This window comes from Rhinolophus hipposideros (assembly GCF_964194185.1).
Source record: "Rhinolophus hipposideros genome assembly, chromosome: X".
NCBI classification, from domain to species: Eukaryota; Metazoa; Chordata; class Mammalia; order Chiroptera; family Rhinolophidae; genus Rhinolophus; species Rhinolophus hipposideros.
This window is the reverse complement of record NC_138046.1, coordinates 45884368-45910169: the sequence shown is the minus strand read 5'-3', so window position 1 is coordinate 45910169 and position 25802 is coordinate 45884368. Positions and strand designations below refer to the sequence as shown.

Genomic DNA, 25802 nt, shown 5'->3' with positions numbered 1-25802 from the left:
GACAGAGGTGTGAAGTGTATATTGAAGTGGGAAGAGGCTGAAAATAGGGAGTTCAGTTAGAAGCCTATTGAAATAGCCCAGACAAAAAATAATGAGGACCCAAGTAGTACATTGGTAATGAGGAAGGGACAGATTCAAATAGTATCTAGGAGGTAAACAGATATGAGCCCAGGACACAGTAGACAACTGCATGTGGGGAGTGAAGGTATGGGATAAGTCAAAGATGATTTGTTCCTGGATTTCTGACTCAGGCTACTGAGTAGATGGGTGGTAGTGTGATTGACTGACATTGAAAAGACAAGAGAAAAGGAATTGTAATACAACTCACATATTGTGTAAATCTTATTTAATCTAACTGAAACATGTACTTTTATTACAAAAAAGAAAAATGACAACAAAAAACAACTCGATGTACAATCCATAAGTGAAACATTTTATATAATTATTTTTTTCAATCTATACTAATAGTAGGTCTAAATTGAGTTGTTCACTAGCTCAGAAAATGGATCATTGTCTAAATTAAATCATGAGGTATTATATGTAGCACACAGTTTAGTATTTGAATACATATTTTCTTGTTCTTATTCATTTAGTCAACAAATATTTTTTCAGTGGCAGCCACTATTTTAGGCAATGAAGTTACAGGAATGAAAAGACAAGGTCGCTGCACTGAAGAAGCATGTAAGTCTTATTTGAAGGATCAGAGAAGACAAAGGAGGATGACATATTTAAGTGATAAATAAAAATTCATGGGTTAAATAGTAAAGGGAAAGGGGGAGTATCTGCAGACTTAAGCCTTGGATAGTGATAGTGTTACTAGGCTATAAAGTAGGAGGGCTAGAGAAGAGAGGAATATGAGATTAGACTGGTTATGTAGGAACTAGATGGTGCTGGATGTTAAAGGGCTTTTTATGTCAGACAAAGAAATTTGAACTTGATCCTGTAAAGAAAAGGAACATTTGAGGAATTAAGAACAATGGATCAAAATCACTCAAGTAGGTTGATCATACATGTCAGTTTACCCAGAAGAATCTCAGTTTATGAATTATATAGTTACCCAATTACAAAGGCATTGTGGAAGAGGAATTAGAGAAGGTGGAGTTTAGAGGTAGGTAACAACTAGCACTATTGTTTGGACAAGAGATGTTGAGGGCCTAAATAATAACAATGACTCTTGTTATGAAGAGGAGGGAATAAATAATAGTGATAATCAGGACATAGAATCTACAGACCTTCTCTTGATTACTTAACCTTCTCTTGTGTGTAAATCTTGTTTTGCTAACTGACTCTACACTTCTTTGGGACAGGAGCCCTGTTAGCAAGATATAACTCAAAGGTAATGATTCTGATATGTTTGCTTCCAAAAAGAAAGAAGGACCAGAGGCATCCACATAAATGACGTCCTCCAAAGTAGATCCCTTGAGAAACTGCACCCTTATTCCCATGATGCTATGGCCCAGAATTTTTCTACACTTATTTGAGGACTGTATTGAAGAGTCAATGTCACTTCCTTTGGATTTATTGTGAGTTGTGGAAAAAATTCATCTTCTGAGTGGTGGATTTGATATTTTTGAAATAATAAAACCAATTTTTTTCATATTCAAACTTGATAAATGGAGACGTCATCAAAATGGCAGCGTGAGGTGAGCCTCTGTAAAGCTCCCTTGGAATTTACAACCAATCAAACAACAATAAATCCACAAAGGACTCCCTGCACAGCAGACAGGCAAGACGAAGTGGCCCACTACTGAATTCACCTAAAGTTGGGAGAATCGCGCTAGCAGGTGAGGAGGGAAGGGAGAAGTACGGAGACGGAGCAACGCGGGCGCAGGACGCAGACCTAGCTCAGTGCTCCGAGCTCGCTGCGTCCTACCGCAGCTGCAGGAAAAGGAAGAAATCGGACTGCTAGGGTTCTGCTTATGGCACACAGGGCTGAGGGGACAGTATATAACACGGCTGAACCCAAAACTCACGGCAGAGACCTCGGAGAAAAGACTGAGGGAAGAAGGCTGAAAATGGTGCTTTAAGCCATCACTGCTGAGCAGAGAATGGAAGCCTTATGCACTGAGAGAAGCTGCCCACTCCCTAGGCTCCAAGAGCTCACTCCGCAACCACCTGACCGGTGCTAGAACCAGAATAGTAGCAGTTTCAGATCAAAAGAACAGAATATTTGCTACTCTGAGAACTGTGGATCGCAGACAGGTTTTCAGCCCAACTAGTCCCAGCAAAGGGGAGGGAGCTGTGGAAGCGGGACTGGCTATGGTGGTGGTTGTCGAAATAGCTCTGGGCCACCTCTAACAACTCACCTCGCCCCTGGCCCCACCTATCTGGGCAGATCCTTGCAGGAGTAAACAAAACTGCTGAAACATACGGGCTCTGAATCTGGTGCAGAAAGAGCTTTGGACGTTCAAAAGCTCTCCGCATCCCCAGAGGGATGTGGCACCCAATGACTCAGGCAAACTGATAACAGAGGAGAAGCCCATTTCCCAGGGAATCCCCACATTGTGTGAGAAGCTGGAATAGTGCAGAGAAAACATAGCACTACTGTGTGAGAGAGGAAAAAAAAGGCTGCAGAGAGAAAATAAAACATTCTACCAACAAGTATTGGCAAAAAAAAGAAAGACCTCTTCCTATCAACCTGTTGAAGAAGCCACTCCTATAGATGTCTAGGAAGAGAAATAATAAACGAGTAATTACCATGAATGACCAAGGCAACAAGACAGCTCAGAGAGAAAGTGAAGTCTCCAGGAAAGAAACTTAAATATATGGAAATATGTAATTTAAATGACAGAGAATTCAAGATTGCAGTTCTGAAAAAAAAACTCAATGAGATGCAAGAAAACACAGAAGGCAATTTAATGCACTCAGAAATGCAATCATAGAACAACATGAGCATTTTAGGAAAGAGACTGAAATTTTAAAACAGAACCAAATGGAATTTCTGGAGATTAAGAACTCAATAGAAGAAATTAAGAATGAAATAACCAGTTTAGGTAGTAGAGTTGACCAGATGGAGAAAAGAATCAGTGACATGGAAGATAGAAACCTGGAAATTACACAAATGGAAGAAGAAAGAGACTTGAGACTTAAAGGAAATGAAAGAACTCTACAAGAACTTTCTGACTCCATCAGAAAGAGCAATATAAGAATAATGGGCATAACAGAAGGTGAGGAAAGAGAGAAGAGAACAGAGAATAAATTCAAACAAATTGTTGATGATAACTTCCCAAACTTGTGGACAGAACTGGATCCTCGAATCCAAGAAGCAAATAGAACACCTAATTACCTCAATCCCAACAGGCCTTCCCAAGGCACGTTGTATTGAAGCTGTCTAAAATCAATGACAAAGTATTCTAAGGCAGCCAGGGAAAAGAAGACGGTAACATACAAAGGAAAGCCCATTAGATTATCATCAGATTTTTCAACAGAATCTCTACAAGCCAGGAGAGAGTGGAACCAAATATTCAAACTATTGAAAGAGAGAAATTATGACACAAGAATTATACATCCAGCAAAGATATCCTTTAGAAATGGAGGAAGAATAAAGACCTTTCCAGACATACAGAAGTTGAAGGAAAATTCTAACACACGACCTGCACTACAAGAATTATTAAGTAAGCTATTCAACCACCACCCAGAGGGACAATTTGTGGCAACATAAAAAGTGGGAGAGTAAAGGCCTGAACCAGAATATGGGAATGGAGAAAGTAACCGTGCTAAAGAAAATGGAATACTCTAAATATCAAACATTTTTTTTCTACATAAACTTAAGGGTAATCACTCAAAAAAAATCCAGAAGTGAAATATGTACTCTAATAAAAGAAGAAATAGAGGGAAACATCATAGAATACCACAACACAGAAATAATAGACAACAACAGAAAGGGAAAGAAACAATGGAGACACAAACTTACCAGAAAACAAATGATAGAATGACAGGAAATCCTAACGCATCAATAATCACCCTAAATGTAAATGGACTGAACTCACCAATAAAAGGGCACAGAGTAGCAGATTGGATCAGAAAACTAAACCCAACCATATGCAGTCTCCAAGAGACACATCTGAGCTAAAAGGACAAGCATAGTCTCAAAGTGAAAGGGTGGAAATTGAAACTCCAAGCAATAGGTATCCTGATATAATCATGTGTAGCGTAATGATATCAGATGAAACAGACTTCAGGGTGAAAAAGGTAGCAAGAGACAAAGATGGACATTTCAGAATGGTAAAGGGGACTATACAACAAGAAGACATATCCATCATCAATATTTATGCCCCCAATCAGGGAGCACCAAAATATACCAGGCAACAACTAACAGAACTAAAGGGAGAAATTGACCAAACACAATTATACTAGGGGACTTAAACACATCATTGACAGCTACGGATAGATCATCCAAACAGAAAGTAAATAACAAAATAGCAGGCATAAATGACACATTAGATGAAATGGACATAATTGACATATATAGAGTTCTTCATCCTAAAACATCAGACTATACATTCTTTTCGAGTGTACACAGGACATTCTCAAGGATAGACCATATATTGGAACATAAAATCAGCCTCAGCAAATTTAAAAAGATTGAAATCATACCAAGCATTTTCTCTGATTACAAGACTTTCTAATTGAATATCAACTGCGAAAAGAAAGCAGGAAAAAACACAAATACATGGAGATTAAACAACATACATTTAAGAACGACTGGGTCAAAGAGGAAATTAGAGGAGAGACCAAAAGATACATAGGAACAAATGACAATGAAAATACATCCTACCAAAATTTTTGGGATGCCACGAAAGCAGTTTTAAGAGGGAAATTTATATCATTACAGGCCTATCTCAAGAAACAAGAAAAATCCCAAATAAATAACCACATGTTAAACCTTAAAGAACTATAAAAAGAAAAACAAGTGAAACCCAAGGTCAGCAGAAGAAAGGAAATAACAAAAATCAGAGTGGAACTAAATGAAATAGAGAACTAAAGACAATAGAAAAAATTAATGTGGCAAAGAGCTGGTTCTTTGAAAAGATTAATAAAATCGACAAACCCTTGGCTAGACTCACTAAGATAAAAAGAGAGAAGACACTAATTAACAAAATCAGAATTGAAAAAGGGGAAGTTACCACAGACACCACAGAAATACAAAGGATCATCCAAGAATAGTATGAAGGACTATATGCCACCAAATTCAATAACCTAGATGGAATAGACAACTTTTTAGAAACATATAGCCTCCCAAGGCTGAACCATGAAGAACTTGAAAATCTAAACAGACCGTTCACCAGTAACAAAAATGAATCAGTCATCTAAAACCTTCCCAAAAGCAAAAGTCCGGGACCAGATGGCTTCACTAGTGAATTCTACCAAACCTTCAAAGAGGATCTAATACCAATCCTGCTCAAATTCTTCCAAAAAATTGAAGAAGAGAGTACTCCCAAACTCATTTAATGAGGCCAACATTACCCTGATACCAAAACCTGATAAGGACAACACAAAAAAAGAAAAGTACAGACCAGTATCTCTGATGAATACTGATGCAAAAATTGTAAACAAAATTCTAGCAAATCGAATACAACAATGCGTTAAAAAGATTATCCATCACAATCAAGTGGGGTTCATTCCCGGGGTACAGGGATGATTCAGCATCCGCAAATCCATTAATGTGATACATCACATAAACAAAATAAAGGACAAAAATCATATGATTATTTAAAGTGATGCAGAATAATCATATGACAAGATACAACATCCATTCATGATTAAAACACTTAATAAAATAGGTATAGAAGGAAAATACCTTAACATAATAAACGCCATCTATGACAAGCCCTCAGCTAATCTCATAATTAGAGGTGAAAAACTGAAGCGCTTTGCTCTATGTTCAGGAACACGACAGGGCTGTCCCCTATCACCTCTGCTTTTCAACATAGGTTGGAAGTCCTTGCCAGAGCAATCAGGCAAGAGAAAGAAATAAAAGGCATCCAAATCTGGAATGAAGAAGTTAAATTATCACTCTTTGCAGATGACATGATGCTATATATAGAAAACCCTAAAGACTCCATCAAGAAGCTATTAGAAACAATCAACGAATACAATAAAGTTGCTGGCTACAAAATCAACGTACAAAAGTCCATTGCATTCCTATATAGTAACAATGAAATCTCAAAAAACAAATACAAAAAATAATTCCCTTTGCAATTGCAGCAAAAAGAATAAAATACCTAGGAATAAACTTAACCAAGGATGTGAAGGACCTATATGCTGAAAACTATAAGATATTTTTGAAAGAAATTGAAGAAGACACAAAGAAATGGAAAGACATTCCGTGCTCATGGATTGGAAGAATCAACATAGTTAAAATGGCCATATTACCCAAAGCCATATACAGATTTAATGCAATCCCCATTAAAATCCCAATGGCATTTTTTAAAGAAATAGAACAAAAAATCATCAGATTTGTTTGGAACCACAAAAGACCTGAATAGCCAAAGCAATCTTAAGGAAAAAGAACAATGCTGGAGGTATCACACTGCCTGACTTTAGCTTGTACTACAGGGCTACAATAATCAAAACAGCATGGTATTGGCAGAAAAACAGACACATAGACCAGTGGAATAGAATTGAGAACCCAGAAATAAACCCCCATAAATATGGAAAGATAAATTTTTACAAAGAATCTAAAAATTGCAATGGAGGAAAGACAGCCTGTTGAATAAATGGTGCTGGGAGAATTGGACAGCCACGTGCAAAAGAATGAAACTGGACTGCTATCTGTCTCCATGTACCAAAATTTATTCAAAATGGGTCAAAGACTTAAGCATAAGACCTTCCATAATAAACTGCATAGAAGAAAACATAGGTACTAAACTTATGGACCTTGGGTTCAAAGAGCATTTTATGAATTTGACTCCAAAGGCAATGGAAGTAAAAGCTAAAATAAACAAATGGGACTATATGAAACTTAAAAGTTTCTGCACAGCAAAAGAAACCATCAAGAAAATAAAAAGGCAACCGACTGAATGGGAGAAGATTTTCGCAAACAGTGCCTCCGATAAGGGGCTAATATCCCAAATATACAAGGAACTCATGAAACTCAACAACAACAAAAAAACAAACAACCCAATTGAAAAATGGGCAGAGGACCTGAAGAGACATTCTTCCAAAGAGGACTTATAAATGGCAAATAGACATATGAAAAAATGCTCAACATCACTAATCATCAGAGAAATGCAAATAAAAACCACAATGAGATATCACCTCACCCCAGTCAGAATGGCTATCACCAACAAGACAAAATAGCAACAAGTGTTGGAGAGGCTGTGGAGAAAAAGGAACCCTCATACACTGTTGGTGGGAATGCAGACTGGTGCAGCCACTATGGAAGGCAGTGTGGAGGTTCCTCAAAAAATTACAAATAGAATTACCGTATGACCCAGCAATCCCTCTCCTGGGTATCTACCCAAAGAATTTGAAATCATTTATACATAAAGACACGTGTGCTCCAATGTTCATTGCAGCTTTGTTTACGGTGGCCAAGACATGGAAACAACCAAAATGTCGTTTGATAGATTAATGGATAAAGAAGTTGTGGCATATATATATATATATATATATATATATATATATATACACACAATGGAATACTATTCGGCATTAAGGAAAGATGATATAGGAACATTTGTGACAACATGGATGGATCTTGAAAGTATAATGCTAAGCGAAGTAAGTCAGACAGTAAAAGCAGAGAACCCTATGATCAGTGATATGTGGTATATAAACCAAAAACAACAAAAGAACAAGACAAATGAGAAACAAATCTCACAGACACAGACAATAGTTTAGTGGTTACCAGAGAGCAATTGGGGTTGGGGGAGGGAACTGAGGGGAAGGGGGATCAAATATATGATGATGGAAGAAGAACTGACTCTGGGTGGTGAACATATAGTGGGAGTTATAGATGATGTAATACAGAATTGTACACCTGAAATCTATGTAATTTCACTAACAATTGTCACCGCAATAAATAAAAAAAAACTTGATAAATTAATGGTTTTCTTGTGTGGCTTATAATCTTAGTCCACCATGTTTGCTGCAATCTTTAGAAACAGGAAATAGATTAGTGGTTGCCTAGGAATGGATTAGGAATCTGAGGGGGATGAACAGTGAGTGATAACAGGTACGAGGTTTCTTTTTGTATTATGAAAATGCTCTAATATTAGATCATAGTAAATTTTAGGAAATTTGTACAACTCTAAAAATTTACTAAAGCCATTAAATTGTACACTTTATATGAGTTAACTTTATGGTATGTAAATCATACCTCAGCAATACTGTTGAAGATGAGTAGAGTGTTAGTAGATTTAGGGATGTATTCTTTTTTAAAGCATGAGTCTCATTACTTTTTAATTAAATTTTGTCCCATCCTTGTTTCCATTGCCCCTAGCACAGTACTGGGTGCATGGTAATCACTCCATAGATATTTATCCAGCTTAATTGAATGTAGTGTAGTGCTCAGTTTCATGCTGTTTCAGAGAAGATCGTTATTTTTTTAAATAATGTGTAGAAGTTCTTAGGTGTTTTTATCTTCTAATTTACAGTATAATTTTATAGGGACTTTTAATACATGTTGAGATGTGACCAATCCTTTGTTTCCCAAACATCATCAATTTTAAACATAAACAGCATGGGTTATTACTATTTTAATTAATATATTAAAATTTGTTACTTTAATAAAATGTATCATTATTCATTTAAATTATACAAATCACATGGGAAAATTGTTCTAATATTTTATTTGTCATTGACCCTGGCATCTTAATTTTTCATATTACACAAAGAGAAATCAATTAATTTTAATCCGTCTCTCTCTCCCTTTCTTTCCCCCTACTCAGGAAGTATTGTGAGTGTTGGTGACCCAAAGAAAAAATACACAAGATTTGAAAAAATTGGTCAAGGGTAAGTTATTCTTACTTGAACTGTCAAAAGGTAAACACCCGAGATATACATTAAAATTCAATAACAGGTTGGATTTCTCATAAATTATGCTTCTCATTTGGTGGGTCATATTCATGTTTGCATCCTCAATGTTAACCTTTCTGGTTGACAGATGACTGTTAATTAACCAAGGAACATATTCTGCTGTAATCTTCACTATTGTTGGACTGACAATGAATTTATTTAGGGATATTTTGATCACACATACTTAGATGATTCAAACTGATTTTTCTAGAAAAGGAGTATGGATAGAGAAATGTCTAGTTTATATGAAAACCCCCTTTATCTATATGAATGTTATACTTAAGATCCTGTTTCATTATCAAACAGGAAAGTGACAGAGTGAGGGTAGGGAAAATCCTTATTGAATTTCTGTCCAGAGATGGACAGAGTTCACAATCTCATTTAGGAGGAAACTGATCAACAACCCCAAAACAAGATGGAGAGCATCATTTACACCTACTATGTTCATTAAGAATAAAGTTGCTGGATCAAGATGTTGGAGTAGCTAAACACTGTGTTTGCCTCCTCTCACAACCACACCAAAATTACATCTAAACTACAGAGCAACTGTCATTGAGTATAATCTGAAATCTAGCTGAACTGAAGTCCTACCTCTAAGGACATTCAGAAGAAGATACTGTGAGACTGGTAGGAGAGGCAGAGATGCAGAACAAGCCAGTCTCACACCCCTATGTGACCTTTAAAATTAGGGAGAGATATCTCATCTGCAGAAGCCTCCCCTGGAGGAGCCTGGGGTCCCAGGTTCACACCAGGATCCCAAGCCCAGGGTTCCAGTGCCAGGGAGAGAAATTACCTTAACTTCTCGCTGTGAAAACCAGAAGAGTTTGTGGCTGAGTGAGACAGAGCAGCTGAAGTCCCCTGAGATCCTCTTAAAGGGCCAGTGCACAGGCTTACTTGGTGACAGGCTCACTCACTCTGAGCTTCAGACCTGGGGCATCAGCTCAGAAGGTGCCAGGGATATACAGGGAAGAACTGACTCATCTGGCTGCAGGATTAGGCCTGGAGAGTCAGCATTCTCCCAGACAGAAGTACTGGTAGAATCCATTGTTTCTTTATCAAGCACTCCCCTATTGTGGCGTAGAGACATGGCACCACCATATCTGAGTCTCCAACAACATGGCTAACTGTTCATTCACCCACCTTCTGTTTCCCTGATATCCTGCCCTACCCAACTTTTGGGCATACCCAAATCACTGCCAGTGGCTTTTCTGTACAAACAGCCTGTCTTAACTCATGGTACAGACATTCCTAAAACATCTAAAAGGTTCACAAAACCCAAACAAGCAGCATCTGGCATGCCCCCTACTACTTGCTGAGTAGCCCAAAGCCCAGCACTAGTGACAGCCAGCATCAGTTTGCAATTGGCCCTCTCAAGGCACCTCCAAGCCCAACACGGATGGCAGATTACCTTCTGGCTCATGTCAGGTTGCCCCGAACAGGGCACATTCTCCAGCTGGACTTGGCCTGTGACAGGACCTCCTTTAAGATGCCCCAGGGCAGGCATGCCTGGCGATCAGCTATGGATTGAGCTGGAGCATAACCCAGCTACCTCCAAGGACAACACACCCAAATGGCAGGCTTTACAGGTGCCAGAGCCCCACTAAAGTGAATCTTCCTCCATGGAGTCGAGTCAGTCCCTGCACCACAGCTCTTCCACTGTAGTCCTAGCCAGTCTTCACAACCAAACAGCCCTAAGTTCAGTACTTTTCATTGATGTGCCAACAGCAACCAAGACTCTACGACAATAGGTGGGCACACACACCCACACAAGAGACACAGTTGAAGCACCCAGGTCAGGTGACTGTGTAGATTGCACCACCGGGCCCCACAGGACACCTACTGCATAGGGCCATTCTACTCATACTGGGAGACATAGCAACTCTACCTAAAACATAGAAACAAATACAGCGAGGCATCCCAAATGGGGAGACAAAGAAACATGTCCCAAATAAAAGAACAGAACAAAGCTCCAGAAAAGAACTAAACAAAATGGAGACAAGCAGTCTACCAGACACAAAATTCAAATCACTGGTTACAAGGATGCTCAGTGATCTCAGGGAGAACTTCAAGAAAGAGATAGGAATCATAAAATTGGAGATAGAAAAAATTTAAAAAAAGAACCATTCAGAAATAAAGAATACAATGACTGAAATGAAGATACATTAGAGGGACTCAACAGATTAGATGAAGCAGAGGATTGAATCAGTGATTTAGAAGATAAGGTAACATAAAACACCCAATCAGAACAGCAAAAAGAATACAAGAAAAATAAGAATAGTTTAATAGTTATCGCGGATAACATCAAGCATACCAGCTTTAGCATCATAGGAATGCCAGAAAGATAAAAGAGTAAACAAGGCACGGAAGAACTGACTGAGTGGTGAACACACAATACGATATATAGATGATGTAATACAGAATTTTACACTTGAAATCTATGTAACTTTACTGACAATTGTCACCCCAATAAAATTTAATTTTAAAAAAGAGATGAACCAAAACAAGCCCACACCAAGACACATTATAATTAAAATGCCAAAGGTTAGCGACAAAAAATGAATTTTAAAATCAGGAAGAGACAAGCAGTTAGTTACCTACAAGGGAGCTCCCATAAGACTGTCAGCTGATTTCTCAACAGAATTTTTGCAGGCAAGAAGGGATTGGCATGAAATACTAAAAGTGATAAAAAGCAAGGACCTATAACCAAGATTAGTCTACCCAGCAAAGCTATCTTTTCAAATTGAAGGACAGATAGAGTTTCCCAGAAAAGAAAAAGCTAAAGGAGTTCATCACCACCAAACCAGTATTACAAAGTATGTTAAAGGAACTTACTTAAGATAAAAATATGAATAATAAAATGACAATACCTACAAATCTATCCACAATTGCTATAAATGTAAGTGGATTAAATGCTCCAATAAAAAAAAAGATAGGGTAACTGAATAAGTAAGAAAACAAGACCCTTACATATACTGCTTACAAGAGATTCACTTCTGATCAAAATGTATACACAAACTGAAAGTAAAGGAATGGAAAAACATATTTCATGACAATGGAAACAAAGAAAAACTGGTGTAGCACTACTTATAACAGATAAATTATAACAAGAGACAACGAATGAAGGGAATGGGTTCTTGCCATCTGTGGTGGCATGGATTACCTGGAGGGTATTGTGCTGAATGAGGTATATCAGACATAGAAAGTCAGATGCAATGTGATTTCCACTTGTATGTGGAATCTAAATAACAAAATGAAGAAAGAAAACAGCAACAAACTCAGAGAAACAGAGAACATTTTTCTGGTTGCCAGATGGTAGTGGGGTTGGAGTGGGTATGTGAAAGGTGAAGGGATTAAGAAGTTCAAATAGGTTGTTACAAAGCAGTCTTGGGAATGTAGCATATAGCATAAGGAATATAGTCAACAATATTGTAATGACTATGTATGGTGTCAGATTGGTACTAGATTTATCAGGGTGATAGATGGGAAGGGGTTGGGGCAGGGTGAAAAAGGTGAAGGTATTAAGTACAAATTGGAAGTTACAAAATAGTCATGAGGATGTAACATAAAACATAGGGAATATAGTCAGTAGTATGGTAATAACTATGTATAGTGCCAGGTGGCTGCTAGAGTAGTCAAGAGGATCACTTCCTAAATTATATGAATGTCTAACCGCTATGCTGTACATCTGAAATTAATGTAAAATAATATTGAATTTCAGCTGGAATTGAAAAATTAAGAAGGGGGGAAGATGAAGGGGAATAAGAGGTTCAAATTTCTAGGTATAAAACAAATAAGTCATGAGGAGTTAATGTACAACATAGGGAATATAATCAATAATATTGTGATGGCATGGTACATTGTCAGATGGTTGCTGGATTTATTATGGTGGTCATTTCTTTAGGTATGTAAATGTTCAATAACTAAGGTGTACACCTGAAACCAATAACATGAGGTGTGATCAAACAATACTGTGAATGTTTAAATTGTAAAAGAAAAAAAATACAGTAAAGACACATTACCATTAATCCCACTCAATTACTCCCCCTAGATTTAAACACACTTATCCCATCATTCTTGCAACATTCTGAAGTAGTTCTGGAAGTCCTCTTTTATGAGTGTCTTTAGTTGTGCTGTCGTGGCTGCCTCAATGTCATGAATTGATTCAAAACGTTAACCTTTCATAGTCATTTTGATTTGGGGGAAGAACCAGAAGTTGCATGGTGCCAGATTTGGTGAACAAGGTGTATGAGGACACACTGTAATGTTTTTATTTGACAGAAATTACTGTACCAGAAGTGATGTGCGATATGGAGCCTTTCCATTAGGGTCACAAAATATGGTGAATGCTGCTGCTGAGTGCTATCCAATGGAAAGGCAGGGATCTTAACAGGGAAAGTGGAGTGTCAAACATTAGTAACAGGGTGTGACAAGTTTCAACTTGTTCGATGCAGTCAGTTGGGTGTGAGCTATTGTTGAGGGAGGGTGTATTTTAAACTGTGCCGTGAATCTTCTTCCGTCATGACAAAACTCCGTGTCACACATTTCTTCTGTATATGGCAATTTCTATCAAATAAAAACATTTCATTGCAGCGTTATTTACGGTGGCCAAGACATGGAAACAACCAAAATGTCCTTCAATAGATGAATGGATAAAGAAGTTGTGGTATATATACACAATGGAATACTATTTGGTGGTAAGAAAAGATGAAATAGGACTATTTGTGACAACATGGATGGATCTTGAGATTAGAATGCTAAGCAAAATAAGTCAGACAACAAAAGTAGACAACCATATGATTTCACTGATATGTGGTACATAACCCAAAAGCAACAAAAGAACAAGACAAACAAATGAGAAACAAAAACTCATAGACACAGACAACAGTTTAGTGGTTACCAGAGGGTAAAGGGGAAGGGAGGTGGGAGATGAGGGTAAAGGGGATCAAATATATGGTGATGGAAGGAGAACTGACTCTGGGTGGTGAACACACACTGTGATTTATAGAGGATGTAATACAGAATTGTATACCTGAAATTTACGTAACTGTACTAACAATTGTCATCCCAATAAAGTTTAATTTAAAAAAAAACAACATTATGGGGTGTCCTCATCCTCCTTTTTCACTGGATCTGGCACTGTGTGACTTCTGGCTCTTCCCCAAAGTTAAAATGACCATGAGAGGTAAATGTCTTGAATCAATTCAGGATATCATGGCAGCCACAACAGCACAACTAAAGACATTCACGAAGGAGGACTTCCAGAACTGCTTCAGAAAGGGGCAAGAACAATGGGATAAGTATGTTTGAAGCAAGGGAGAGTATTTTGAGGGGGATTGGTGGCACTGTGTCTTTTACTATAATAGTATTTTATTTAATCATTCACTGTATATTTTTATCACACTTCATAATATTTGTGTTGGCTATATTTTAATAAATTTTTTAAATGAAACAAAATTTTATAATTTAAAAATGAATAAAGTTTCCCACGCCCATTGCCAGAGACTTGATTCAGAAGTATGGAATGGGGAATGGGATTCAGAAGTGTGGAACTTTGGAAAAATTCCTTAGAGAATCCTGATCATTAGCTAGACATGGGAACCATGGGGCTAAATTATTCACTAAAGCTAAAGGTGGAAATTACCAGTCAGCTGTAATTAGGCATGGTTCTGAGGCCTCAATGTGAAACTACGCTGGAGGGCCTGAGTAGCGAACGATGATTGAAAAAAGAAAAAGTTTTGTTTAAAGAGAATTGAAGTGTTCTTAAGGGCTGTTTTGTTTGCTTGTTTTGTTTTGTTTTAATGAGGAATGTGACAAGATATTTAGATGCACCAACTACTATATGCCAGGAACCCAGATAGTACCCCAGAGGTCTCTTGGATGAGACAAGGTGCTGGGAAGGATGGGATGCAGCTAATGTACCTGCAAAATTGTGCTAGCCAATCAGCCATTAGAGTCTGTTTTTGTATAAGTGAATGTGGAATTTGTTCAAGCAATTTACTGCTTTCACTGGGATTCTTAGGTTCAGAAAATTATATATTACGTGTAAGCTTTACTATTTTTCATGATTTTTATATTTTATTGGATTCTTTCCCTTAGCGTTTTTTTTGTTGTTTGTTTGTTTGTTTTTCACTAAAGTTTCTTTTGAAATTGCCAATTTATCTCGAGAAATAAGGGAAGCCTTCATTAGACACTTTGACTAGAGGGTAAGCAGAGCATATGATATAAAATATCTCAATAAATTTTGTATCCATTACATGTTGAAATGATACTTTACATGCATTGTTTAAAATAAAATATATTGAGACTAATTTCACCTTTTAAACTTTCTAAATGTACCTCTCAGAAATTTTAAAATATGGCTCACATTATATTTCTAGTGGACAGCACTGCTCTAGTTAGAGGTTTAAATATGGAAGCTATTTATTCATGAAGTGATGTGTGTGTTTTCTTTTTTTTTAGAATTGTTTTTCGGGGAGAGGGGAATGGATGATGTTATAATTTTGTTTTGATTATTCATTCCCACTGGGACCCAATTGAGTCAAAAATAGCATTGAATTTAGAAAAGAAAAAAGTAACAAATGGTTTCAAATATCTCCCAGTTACCAGGTAATGAATCAAAACTGATTTCTGCAAGAACAAAGATTGGGCCACCAAGCAACTTTGCATACCAAAGAGATTTCCCCTCTTTGTTGTTATTTATACTTCTGACCCATAAAGGTGCAAAAGGAAAGATCTATATTTCTGCATACCTTTGTAAAGTATTATAATTTAAAATGAAAAATCAAAGTAGAAATCCTGCTTGCCACTGCAGAAAGGTCTGTTTTAAATTTCCAGCAAATACATCATTTTAACAAATAATGAAACCAGCAGATGGTTTACTCATAGGCTCAATTCAACTTTTAAGTAAGTCTTTAGAGGGTAGGAAGTCTATTTTGTGTCTCATTTTGTCTCCTTTACTATCTGGCACAGTGCTTTTACACTAAGTAGGCCCCCCAAAACAATTTTGTACAATTTTGGTCCACAGCAAAAGTTTACTTGGCCAAGATCAGAGACCTACAGAAATCCCCGTATGCCTCCCCATCTCTCTGGATCTGTTTTTGCCTCAATAAATATTTCTTGAACTAATAAGAATGTTTGTCTTTCTAGCTCTCCTTTTCCTCTGTCCTCTATGTTTCCGTGTGTGTGTGTGTGTGTGTGTGTGTGTGTGTGTGTGTACTACCTTGCTCTAGCTCTACCTGTATTGATCTTTCTCTTTCTCAATTTGTCCTCATCGCTGTTTCCCCATAATGACTTGATCAGCTTCACCATATCTGGTTCTTTATCTTTTGTGTGTCCTGTACATTTGTCTTTTTCATTCATTTTCACCTCCCACTGTGCATTTACACATACACACACACACACACACACACAATGATCATAATGTAAAATCAAGATGCATTCTAAATAGCTTTTAAGATATAATCTAGTAATTTAACTCTATTTATTTACTTTAATTTTATCATTTATTAATTTGCTAATTTTTGTTTTAGTATATTTTTGTTCTCTGTTCTTAGTTTTTAAAGTAAATGATCAAAATATTGATTTATTTCTCTGTAGACCAAAGAAATCCACTTAAATTAATTTTCTTAAATCCCTCTGTGTTTTTTCCCCGTGAATTGTTGGCCTAAGTTAAACAAACTAGTCTCCATTCTCAATATATAAAGTTTTTATTTTCTTTTCATTAATTCTGTTTTTTTTATTGTTTGCTTTACCTATTATAAATGGTGACATTCAAACCCCTGACAGTAATCATTTGGTGCTAGGAATAATCAGCTCCAGTATCAAGCTTTCAGCTTCAGGAAGCACAAAAGCTTACTCTTAGGAGCCAGAGAAGAACTTCTGCATTAATCACCCTCATCTTCTTGGAAAATTAAATTTTTCCAATATGGATTTCTACCATCCCAGCATTCAGGCCTGAGGCCAGAGAATTGGCCTCCATCTTCCATAAATCAATTGCAGAATTGCATGTCCAGTCATTTGAGGCCATAGTTGTGAATTGAAGGTTAAAAATGACATAATTTTACCAGCTTTGCTGTGAAAAGTGATCTATAATTGTTAACCAAATTTAGATATTTTGAGCAGATGTGTGCTAAGTTTAAAAAAAATAATAAAAGAGAGAAAAAAGGTGTGATCCTCCCACAAATTATCATTAACTGAACAACATGAGTTTGTCAGAAATACTATATCTGGTGGAAACTTAAGAATCTTCACCGGCCCAAAAAAAAAAAATGGCGGCGTGAGGTGAGCCTCTGTAACGCTCCCCTGGAATTTACAACGAATCGGACAACAATAACTCCACAAAGGACTCCTTGCACAGCAGACAGGCAAGACGAAGAGGCCGACTACTGAATTCAACTCCAGGTGGGTGAATCGCGCGAGCGGGGGAGGAGGGAGAGGAGAAGTGCGGAGACGGAGCTGCGCGGGCGCAGGACACAGACCTAGCTCAGTGCTCGGAGCCCGCTGCTCCCGGAACTACCGCCATTGCGGGAGAGGGAAGGACTCGGACTGCTAGGGCTCCGCTCACGGCCCGCAGGGCTGAGGGGGCAGCATACAAAACCGCTGAACCCAACGCTCGCTCACGGCAGACCTCAGAGCAAAGACTGAGGGAAGAGGGCTGAAATCGGTGGTTTAAGCCCTCACTGCCGAGCGGAGAACGGAAGCCTTAGGCACGGAAACTAGCCACCCCCTCCCTACCCTCCCAGAGCTCGCCCCGCCCCCACCTGCCCGGTGCTAGAAGCTATAAAGTAGCAGTGTCGGATCAAAGGACAGAATATTTGCTGCTCTGAGAACTGTGGACCGCAGACACAGATTCTCAGCTCAACTAGTTCCGGCAAAGGGGCGGGAGCTGTGGAAGCAGGACTGGCTGTGGTGGTGGTCGCCGCCATTGCTCTGGGCCACCTCTCACAACTCACCCCGCCCCTGGCCCCACCTATCTGGGCGGATCCCTGCAGGAGTAAACAGAACTGCTAAAACAAACGGGCTCTGAATCTGGTGCAGAAAGAGCTTTGGAACTCCAAAAGCTCTTCGCATACCTATCAACCTGTTGCAGAAGACACTCCTGTAGATGTCTAGGAAGAGAAATAGTAAATCAGTGATTGCCATGAATAACCAAGGCAACAAGATAGCTCAGAAAGAAAGTGAAAAGTCTCCAGAAAAGGAACTTAGAGATATGGACCTTTGTGATTTAAATGACAGAGAATTCAAGATAGCAATTCTGAAAAAACTGAACGAGATGCAAGAAAACACAGAAAGGCAGTTTAATGAACTCAGAAACACAATCAAAGAACACCATGAGCATTTTACAAAAGAGATTGAAATCTTGAAAAAGAACCAAATAGAATTTCTGGAGATTAAGAACTCAATAGAAGAAATTAACAATAAAATATCCAGCTTAGGTAGTAGAGTTGACCAGATGGAGGAAAGAATCAGTGACATCGAAGATAGGAACCTGGAATTTACACAGAGGGAAGAAGAAAGAGACTTGAGACTTAAAAGAAATGAAAGAACTCTACAAGAACTTTCTGACTCCATCAGAAAGAGCAATATAAGAATAATGGGTATACCAGAAGGAGAAGAAAGAGGGAAGGGAACAGAGAATATATTCAAACAAATCGTCGATGAGAACTTCCCAAACTTGTGGACAGAACTGGATCCTCGAATCCAAGAAGCAAATAGAACACCTAATTACCTCAATCCCAACAGGCCTTCACCAAGGCACATTGTATTGAAGCTGTCTAAAATCAATGATAAAGAAAGAATCCTCAAGGCAGCCAGGGAAAAGAAGACGGTAACTTACAAAGGAAAGCCCATTAGATTATCATCAGATTTTTCAGCAGAAACTCTACAAGCTAGGAGGGAATGGAACCAAATATTCAAACTATTGAAAGAGAGAAATCATGAGCCAAGAATAATATATCCAGCAAAGATCTCCTTTAGATATGAAGGAGGAATAAAGACCTTTCCAGACATCCAGAAGCTGAGGGAATTTTCTAATACACGACCTGCACTACAAGAAATACTAAAGGAGGCTATTAGACCACCATCAACAGGGACAACTTGTGGCAACCGAAACATAAAAAGGGGGAGCGTAAAGGCCTGAACTGGAATATGGGAATAGAGAAAGTAAGCGTACTGAAGAAACTGGAATACTCTAAATATCAAACTTTCTTTTACATAAACTCAAGGGTAACCACTCAAAAAACATCCAAATCTGAAATATATACTGTAATAAAAGAAGAAACAGAGGGAAACATCATAGAATACTACCACACAGAAATAACAGACAACAACAAAAAGGCAAAGAAACAATGGAGACACAGGCTTAACAGAAAACTAAAGACAGAATGACAGGAAATCCTCACATATCAATAATCACCTTAAATGTAAATGGACTGAACTCACCAATAAAGAGACACAGAGTAGCAGATTGGATCAAAAAACTAAACCCAACCATATGCTGCCTACAAGAGACACATCTCAGCTACAAGGACAAGCATAGACTCAAAGTGAAAGGGTGGAAATTGACATTTCAAGCAAATGGTACCCAGAAAAAATCAGGTGTAGCCATAATGATTTCCGATGAAACAGACTTCAGGGTGAAAAAGATAACAAGAGACAAAGATGGACATTTCATAATGGTAAAGGGGACTATACAACAAGAAGACATAACAATCATCAATATTTATGCCCCCAATCAGGGAGCACCGAAATATACCAAGCAACTACTAACAGAACTAAAGGGAGAAATTGACCAAAACACAATTATACTAGGGGACTTAAATACATCATTGACAGCTATGGATAGATCATCCAAACAGAAGATAAATAACGAAATCGCAGCCCTAAATGACACATTAGATGAATTGGACATAATTGACATATATAGAGCACTTCATCCTAAAACATCAGACTATACATTCTTTTCTAGTGTACATGGAACATTCTCAAGGATAGACCATATATTGGGACACAAAATCAGCCTCAGCAAATTTAAGAAGATTGAAATCATACCAAGCATATTCTCTGATCACAAAGCTTTGAAATTGGATATCAACTGCAAAAAGAAAGCAGGAAAAAACACAAATACATGGAGATTAAACAACATACTTTTAAAGAACGACTGGGTCAAAGAAGAAATTAGAGGAGAGCTCAAAAGATACATAGAAACAAATGACAATGAAAATACATCCTACCAAAATTTTTGGGATGCCGCGAAAGCAGTTTTAAGAGGGAAATTTATATCATTACAGGCCTATCTCAAGAAACGAGAAAAATCCCAAATAAATAACCTCATGTTACACCTTAAAAAACTAGAAAAAGAAGAACAAGCGAAACCCAAGGTCAGCAGAAGAAAGGAAATAACAAAAATCAGAGCAGAACTAAATGAAATAGAGAACAAAAAGACAATAGAAAAAATTAATGTGACAAAAAGCTGGTTCTTTGAAAAGATTAACAAAATCGACAAACCCTTGGCTAGACTCACTAAGATAAAAAGAGAGAAGACACTAATTAACAAAATCAGAAATGAAAAAGGGGAAGTTATCACGGACACCACAGAAATACAAAGGATTATCCAAGAATACTATGAAGGACTATATGCCACCAAATTTAATAACTTAGAAGAAATGGACAAGTTCTTAGAAACATATAGCCTTCCAAGGCTGAATCAGGAAGAACTGGAAAATCTTAACAGGCCGATCACCTGTAAGGAAATTGAATCAGTCATCAAAAACCTTCCCAAAATCAAAAGTCCTGGACCAGATGGCTTCACCAGTGAATTCTACCAAACCTTCAAAGAGGATCTAATACCAATCCTGCTCAAACTCTTCCAAAAAATTGAAGAAGAGTCAGTACTCCCTAACTCATTTTATGAGGCCAACATTACCCTGATACCAAAACCTGGTAAGGACAACACAAAAAAAGAAAACTACAGACCTATATCTCTGATGAATACAGATGCTAAAATCCTAAACAAAATTCTAGCAAATCGAATACAACAATGCATTAAAAAGATTATTCATCACGACCAAGTGGGGTTCATCCCCGGGGCACAAGGATGGTTCAACATTCGCAAATCCATCAATGTGATACATCACATAAACAAAATAAAGGACAAAAATCATATGATTCTATCAATTGATGCAGAAAAGGCATTTGATAAGATACAACATCCATTTATGATTAAAACACTTACTAAAATTGGTATAGAAGGAAAATACCTCAACATAATAAAGGCCATATACGACAAGCCCTCAGCTAACCTCATAATTAATGGTGAAAAGCTGAAGCCCTTTGCTCTACGTTCAGGAACATGACAAGGTTGTCCCCTATCACCTCTGCTTTTCAACATAGTGTTGGAAGTCCTCGCCAGAGCTATCAGGCAAGAGAAAGAAATAAAAGGCATCCAAATTGGGAATGAAGAAGTTAAATTGTCACTCTTCGCAGATGACATGATGCTATACATAGAAAACCCTAAAGACTCCACCAAAAAGCTATTAGAAACAATCAATGAATATAGTAAAGTTGCTGGCTACAAAATCAACGTACAAAAGTCCATTGCTTTCCTATATACCAACAATGAAATCTCAGAAAAAGAGATAGAAAAAACAATTCCTTTTGCAATTGCAGCAAAAAGAATAAAATACCTAGGAATAAACTTAACCAAGGATGTGAAGGATTTATATGCTGAAAACTATAAGACATTTTTGAAAGAAATTGAAGAAGACACAAAGAAATGGAAAGACATTCCGTGCTCATGGATTGGAAGAATCAACATAGTTAAAATGGCCATATTACCCAAAGCCATATACAGATTTAATGCAATCCCCATTAAAATCCCAATGGCATTTTTTAAAGAAATAGAACAAAAAATCATCAGATTTGTTTGGAACCACAAAAGACCCCGAATAGCCAAAGCAATATTAAAAAAAAAGAACAATACTGGAGGTATCACACTCCCTGATTTTTCCTTGTACTACAGGGCTACAATAATCAAAACAGCTTGGTACTGGCGGAAAAACAGACACATAGACCAATGGAATAGAATTGAGAACCCAGAAATAAAACCACATAAATATGGACAGATAATTTTTGACAAAGAAGCTAAAAACATACAATGGACGAAAGACAGCCTCTTCAATAAATGGTGCTGGCAGAATTGGATAGCTACGTGCAAAAGAATGAAACTGGACTGCTACCTGTCACCATGTACCAAAATTAATTCAAAATGGATCAAAGACTTAAGCATAAGACCTGACACAATAAACTGCATTGAAGAAAACATAGGTACTAAACTTATGGACCTTGGGTTCAAAGAGCATTTTATGAATCTGACTCCAAAGGCAATGGAAGTAAAAACTAAAATAAACAAATGGGATTATATGAAACTGAAAAGCTTCTGCACAGCAAAAGAAACTATTGACAAAATAATGAGGCAACCAACTGAATGGGAGAAGATTTTCACAAACAGTTCCTCGGATAAGGGGCTAATATCCAAAATATACAAGGAACTCATGAAACTCAACAACAAAAAAACAAACAACCCAATTGAAAAATGGACAGAGGACCTGAAGAGACATTTCTCCAAAGAGGATATACAAATGGCAAATAGACATATGAAAAAATGCTCAACATCGCTAATCATCAGAGAAATGCAAATGAAAACCACAATGAGATATCACCTCACCCCAGTCAGAATGGCTTTCATCAACAAAACAAATAGTAACAAGTGTTGGAGAGGCTGTGGAGAAAAAGGAACTCTCATACACTGTTGGTGGGAATGCAGACTGGTGCAGCCGCTATGGAAGGCAGTGTGGAGGTTCCTCAAGAAATTACGAATAGAATTACCATATGACCCAGCAATCGCTCTCCTGGGTATCTACCCCAAAAATATAAAAGCATTTCTCTATAGAGACACGTGTACTCCAATGTTCATTGCAGCTTTGTTTACGGTGGCCAAGACATGGAAACAACCAAGGTGTCCTTCGATAGATGAATGGATAAAGAAGTTGTGGTACATATACACAATGGAATACTATTCGGCGTTAAGGAAAGATGACATAGGAACATTTGTGACAACATGGATGGATCTCGAGAGAATAATGCTAAGTGAAACAAGTCAGACAGAAAAAGCAGAGAACCCTATGATTTCACTGATATGCGGTATATAGACCAAAAAGAACAAGACAAACAAATAAGAAACAAAAACTCATAGACACAGACAATAATTTAGTGGTTACCAGAGGGTAAGGGGGTGGGGGGCGGGTGATGAGGGTAAAGGGGATCAAATATATGGTGATGGAAGGAGAACTGACTCTGGGTGGTGAACACACAATGGGATTTATAGACGATGTAATACAGAATTGTACACCTGAAATCTATGTAAATTTGCTGACAATTGTCACCCCAATAAAATTAATTAAAAAAAAAAAAAAAAAAAAGAATCTTCACCTTCTAGGATAGCTATATAAAAGAACTTGTTTAATAAATAGGGTACGGTGAGACAACAAAATCAAATATTTATTTTTAGTCAACAGCTGTCATTGGCAAGGCTGTGTAATTACTAAATAAGCAGTAGGTATGTATCAGAGGGCTGAATTTACTAATGTTGGCAGCTGTCCTCACAGATTTCTCATTAATACACTTGAATTCATTTTAAGGCCTTTCCTTAAATGAGAATGCTCCCCCCCCAAAAAAAAAGTCTTTTTTTTTTAGGTTCATATTTGTTTTCCTTTCAACATTATAATGGAAAAACATTTTTGAGGAAGCAACTCAGAGATGTTTTGGATCCAGTTTTTTTTTTTTAATTAATTTTATTGGGGTGACAATTGTTAGTAAATTTAAATAAATTTCAGGTGTACAATTCTGTATTACATCGTCTGTAAATCCCATTGTGTGATCAACACCCAGAGTCAGTTCTCCTTCCATCACCATATATTTGATCCCCTTTACCCTCATAACCCACCCCCACCCCCTTACCCTCTGGTAACCACTAAATTATTGTCTGTGTCTATGAGTTTTTGTTTCTCATTTGTTTGTCTTGTTCTTTTTGGTTTATATACGACATATCAGTGAAATCATAGGGTTCTCTGCTTTTTCTGTCTGACTTATTTCACTTAGCATTATTCTCTCGAGATCCATCCATGTTGTCACAAATGCTCCTATGTCATCTTTCCTTAACGCCGAATAGTATTCCATTGTGTATATGTACCACAACTTCTTTATCCATTCATCTATCGAAGGACATTTTGGTTGTTTCCATATCTCGGCCACCATAAACAAAGCTGCAATGAACATTGGCATACACGTGTCTCTATAGAGAAATGCTTTTATATTTTTGGGGTAGATACCCAGGAGAGCGATCGCTGGGTCATATGGTAATTCTATTCGTAATTTCTTGAGGAACCTCCACACTGCCTTCCATAGTGGCTGCACCAGTCTGCATTCCCACCAACAGTGTATGAGGGTTCCTTTTTCTCCACAGCCTCTCCAACACTTGTTACTATCTGTTTTGTTCATGAAAGCCATTCGGACTGGGGTGAGGTGATATCTCATTGTGGTTTTCATTTGCATTTCTCTGATGATTAGCGATGTTGAGCATTTTTTCATATGTCTATTTGCAATTTGTATATCCTCTTTGGAGAAATGTCTCTTCAGGTCCTCTGTCCATTTTTTAATTGGGTTGTTTGTTTTTTTGTTGTTGAGTTTCATGAGTTCCTTGGATATTTTGGATATTAGCCCCTTGTCTGAGGAACTGTTTGCGAAAATCTTCTCCCATTCAGTTGGTTGCCTCATTATTTTGTCAATAGTTTCTTTTGCTGTGCAGAAGCTTTTCAGTTTCATATAATCCCATTTGTTTTACTTTTTACTTCCATTGCCTTGGAGTCAAATTCATAACAAGCTCTTTGAACCCAAGGTCCATAAGTTTAGTACCTATGTTTTCTTCAATGCAGTTTATTGTGTCAGGTCTTATGCTTAAGTCTTTGATCCATTTTGAATTAATTTTGGTACATGGTGACAGATAGCAGTCCAGTTTCATTCTTTTGCACGTAGCTATCCAATTCTGCCAGCACCATTTATTGAAGAGGCTGTCTTTCCTCCATTGTATGTTTTTAGCTTCTTTGTCAAAAATTATCTGTCCATATTTATGTGGTTTTATTTCTGGGTTCTCAATTCTATTCCATTGGTCTATGTGTCTGTTTTTCCGCCAATACCAAGCTGTTTTGATTATTGTAGCCCTGTAGTACAAGCAGAAGTCAGGGAGTGTGATACCTCCAGTATTGTTCTTTTTTTTTTAATATTGCTTTGGCTATTCGGGGTCTTTTGTGGTTCCAAACAAATCTGATGATTTTTTGTTCTATTTCTTTAAAAAATGCCATTGGGATTTTAATGGGGATTGCATTAAATCTGTATATGGCTTTGGGTAATATGGCCATTTTAACTGTGTTGATTCTTCCAATCCATGAGCACGGAATGTCTTTCCATTTCTTTGTGTCATCTTCAATTTCTTTCAAAAATGTCTTATAGTTTTCAGCATATAAATCCTTCACATCCTTGGTTAAGTTTATTCCTAGGTATTTTATTCTTTTTGCTACAATTGCAAAAGGAATTGTTTTTTCTATCTCTTTTTCTGAGATTTCATTGTTGGTATATAGGAAAGCAATGGACTTTTGTACGTTGATTTTGTAGCCAGCAACTTTACTGTATTCATTGATTGTTTCTAATAGCTTTTTGGTGGAGTCTTT

General features: G+C 37.4%; 1 protein-coding gene across 10 annotated transcripts in view; it reads left to right on the top strand.

The window, feature by feature from the left end:
* The window catches only part of PAK3 (p21 (RAC1) activated kinase 3), a 530673-nt gene that overhangs the window by 457062 nt on the left and 47809 nt on the right, over window positions 1-25802 (top strand). For all 10 annotated transcript variants that reach the window (XM_081044041.1, XM_081044039.1, XM_081044038.1 and 7 more), the window contains one exon: window positions 8895-8958. In XM_081044041.1, the coding sequence (XP_080900167.1) occupies window positions 8895-8958 (64 nt within the window). The remainder of the gene's footprint in view (window positions 1-8894; window positions 8959-25802) is intronic.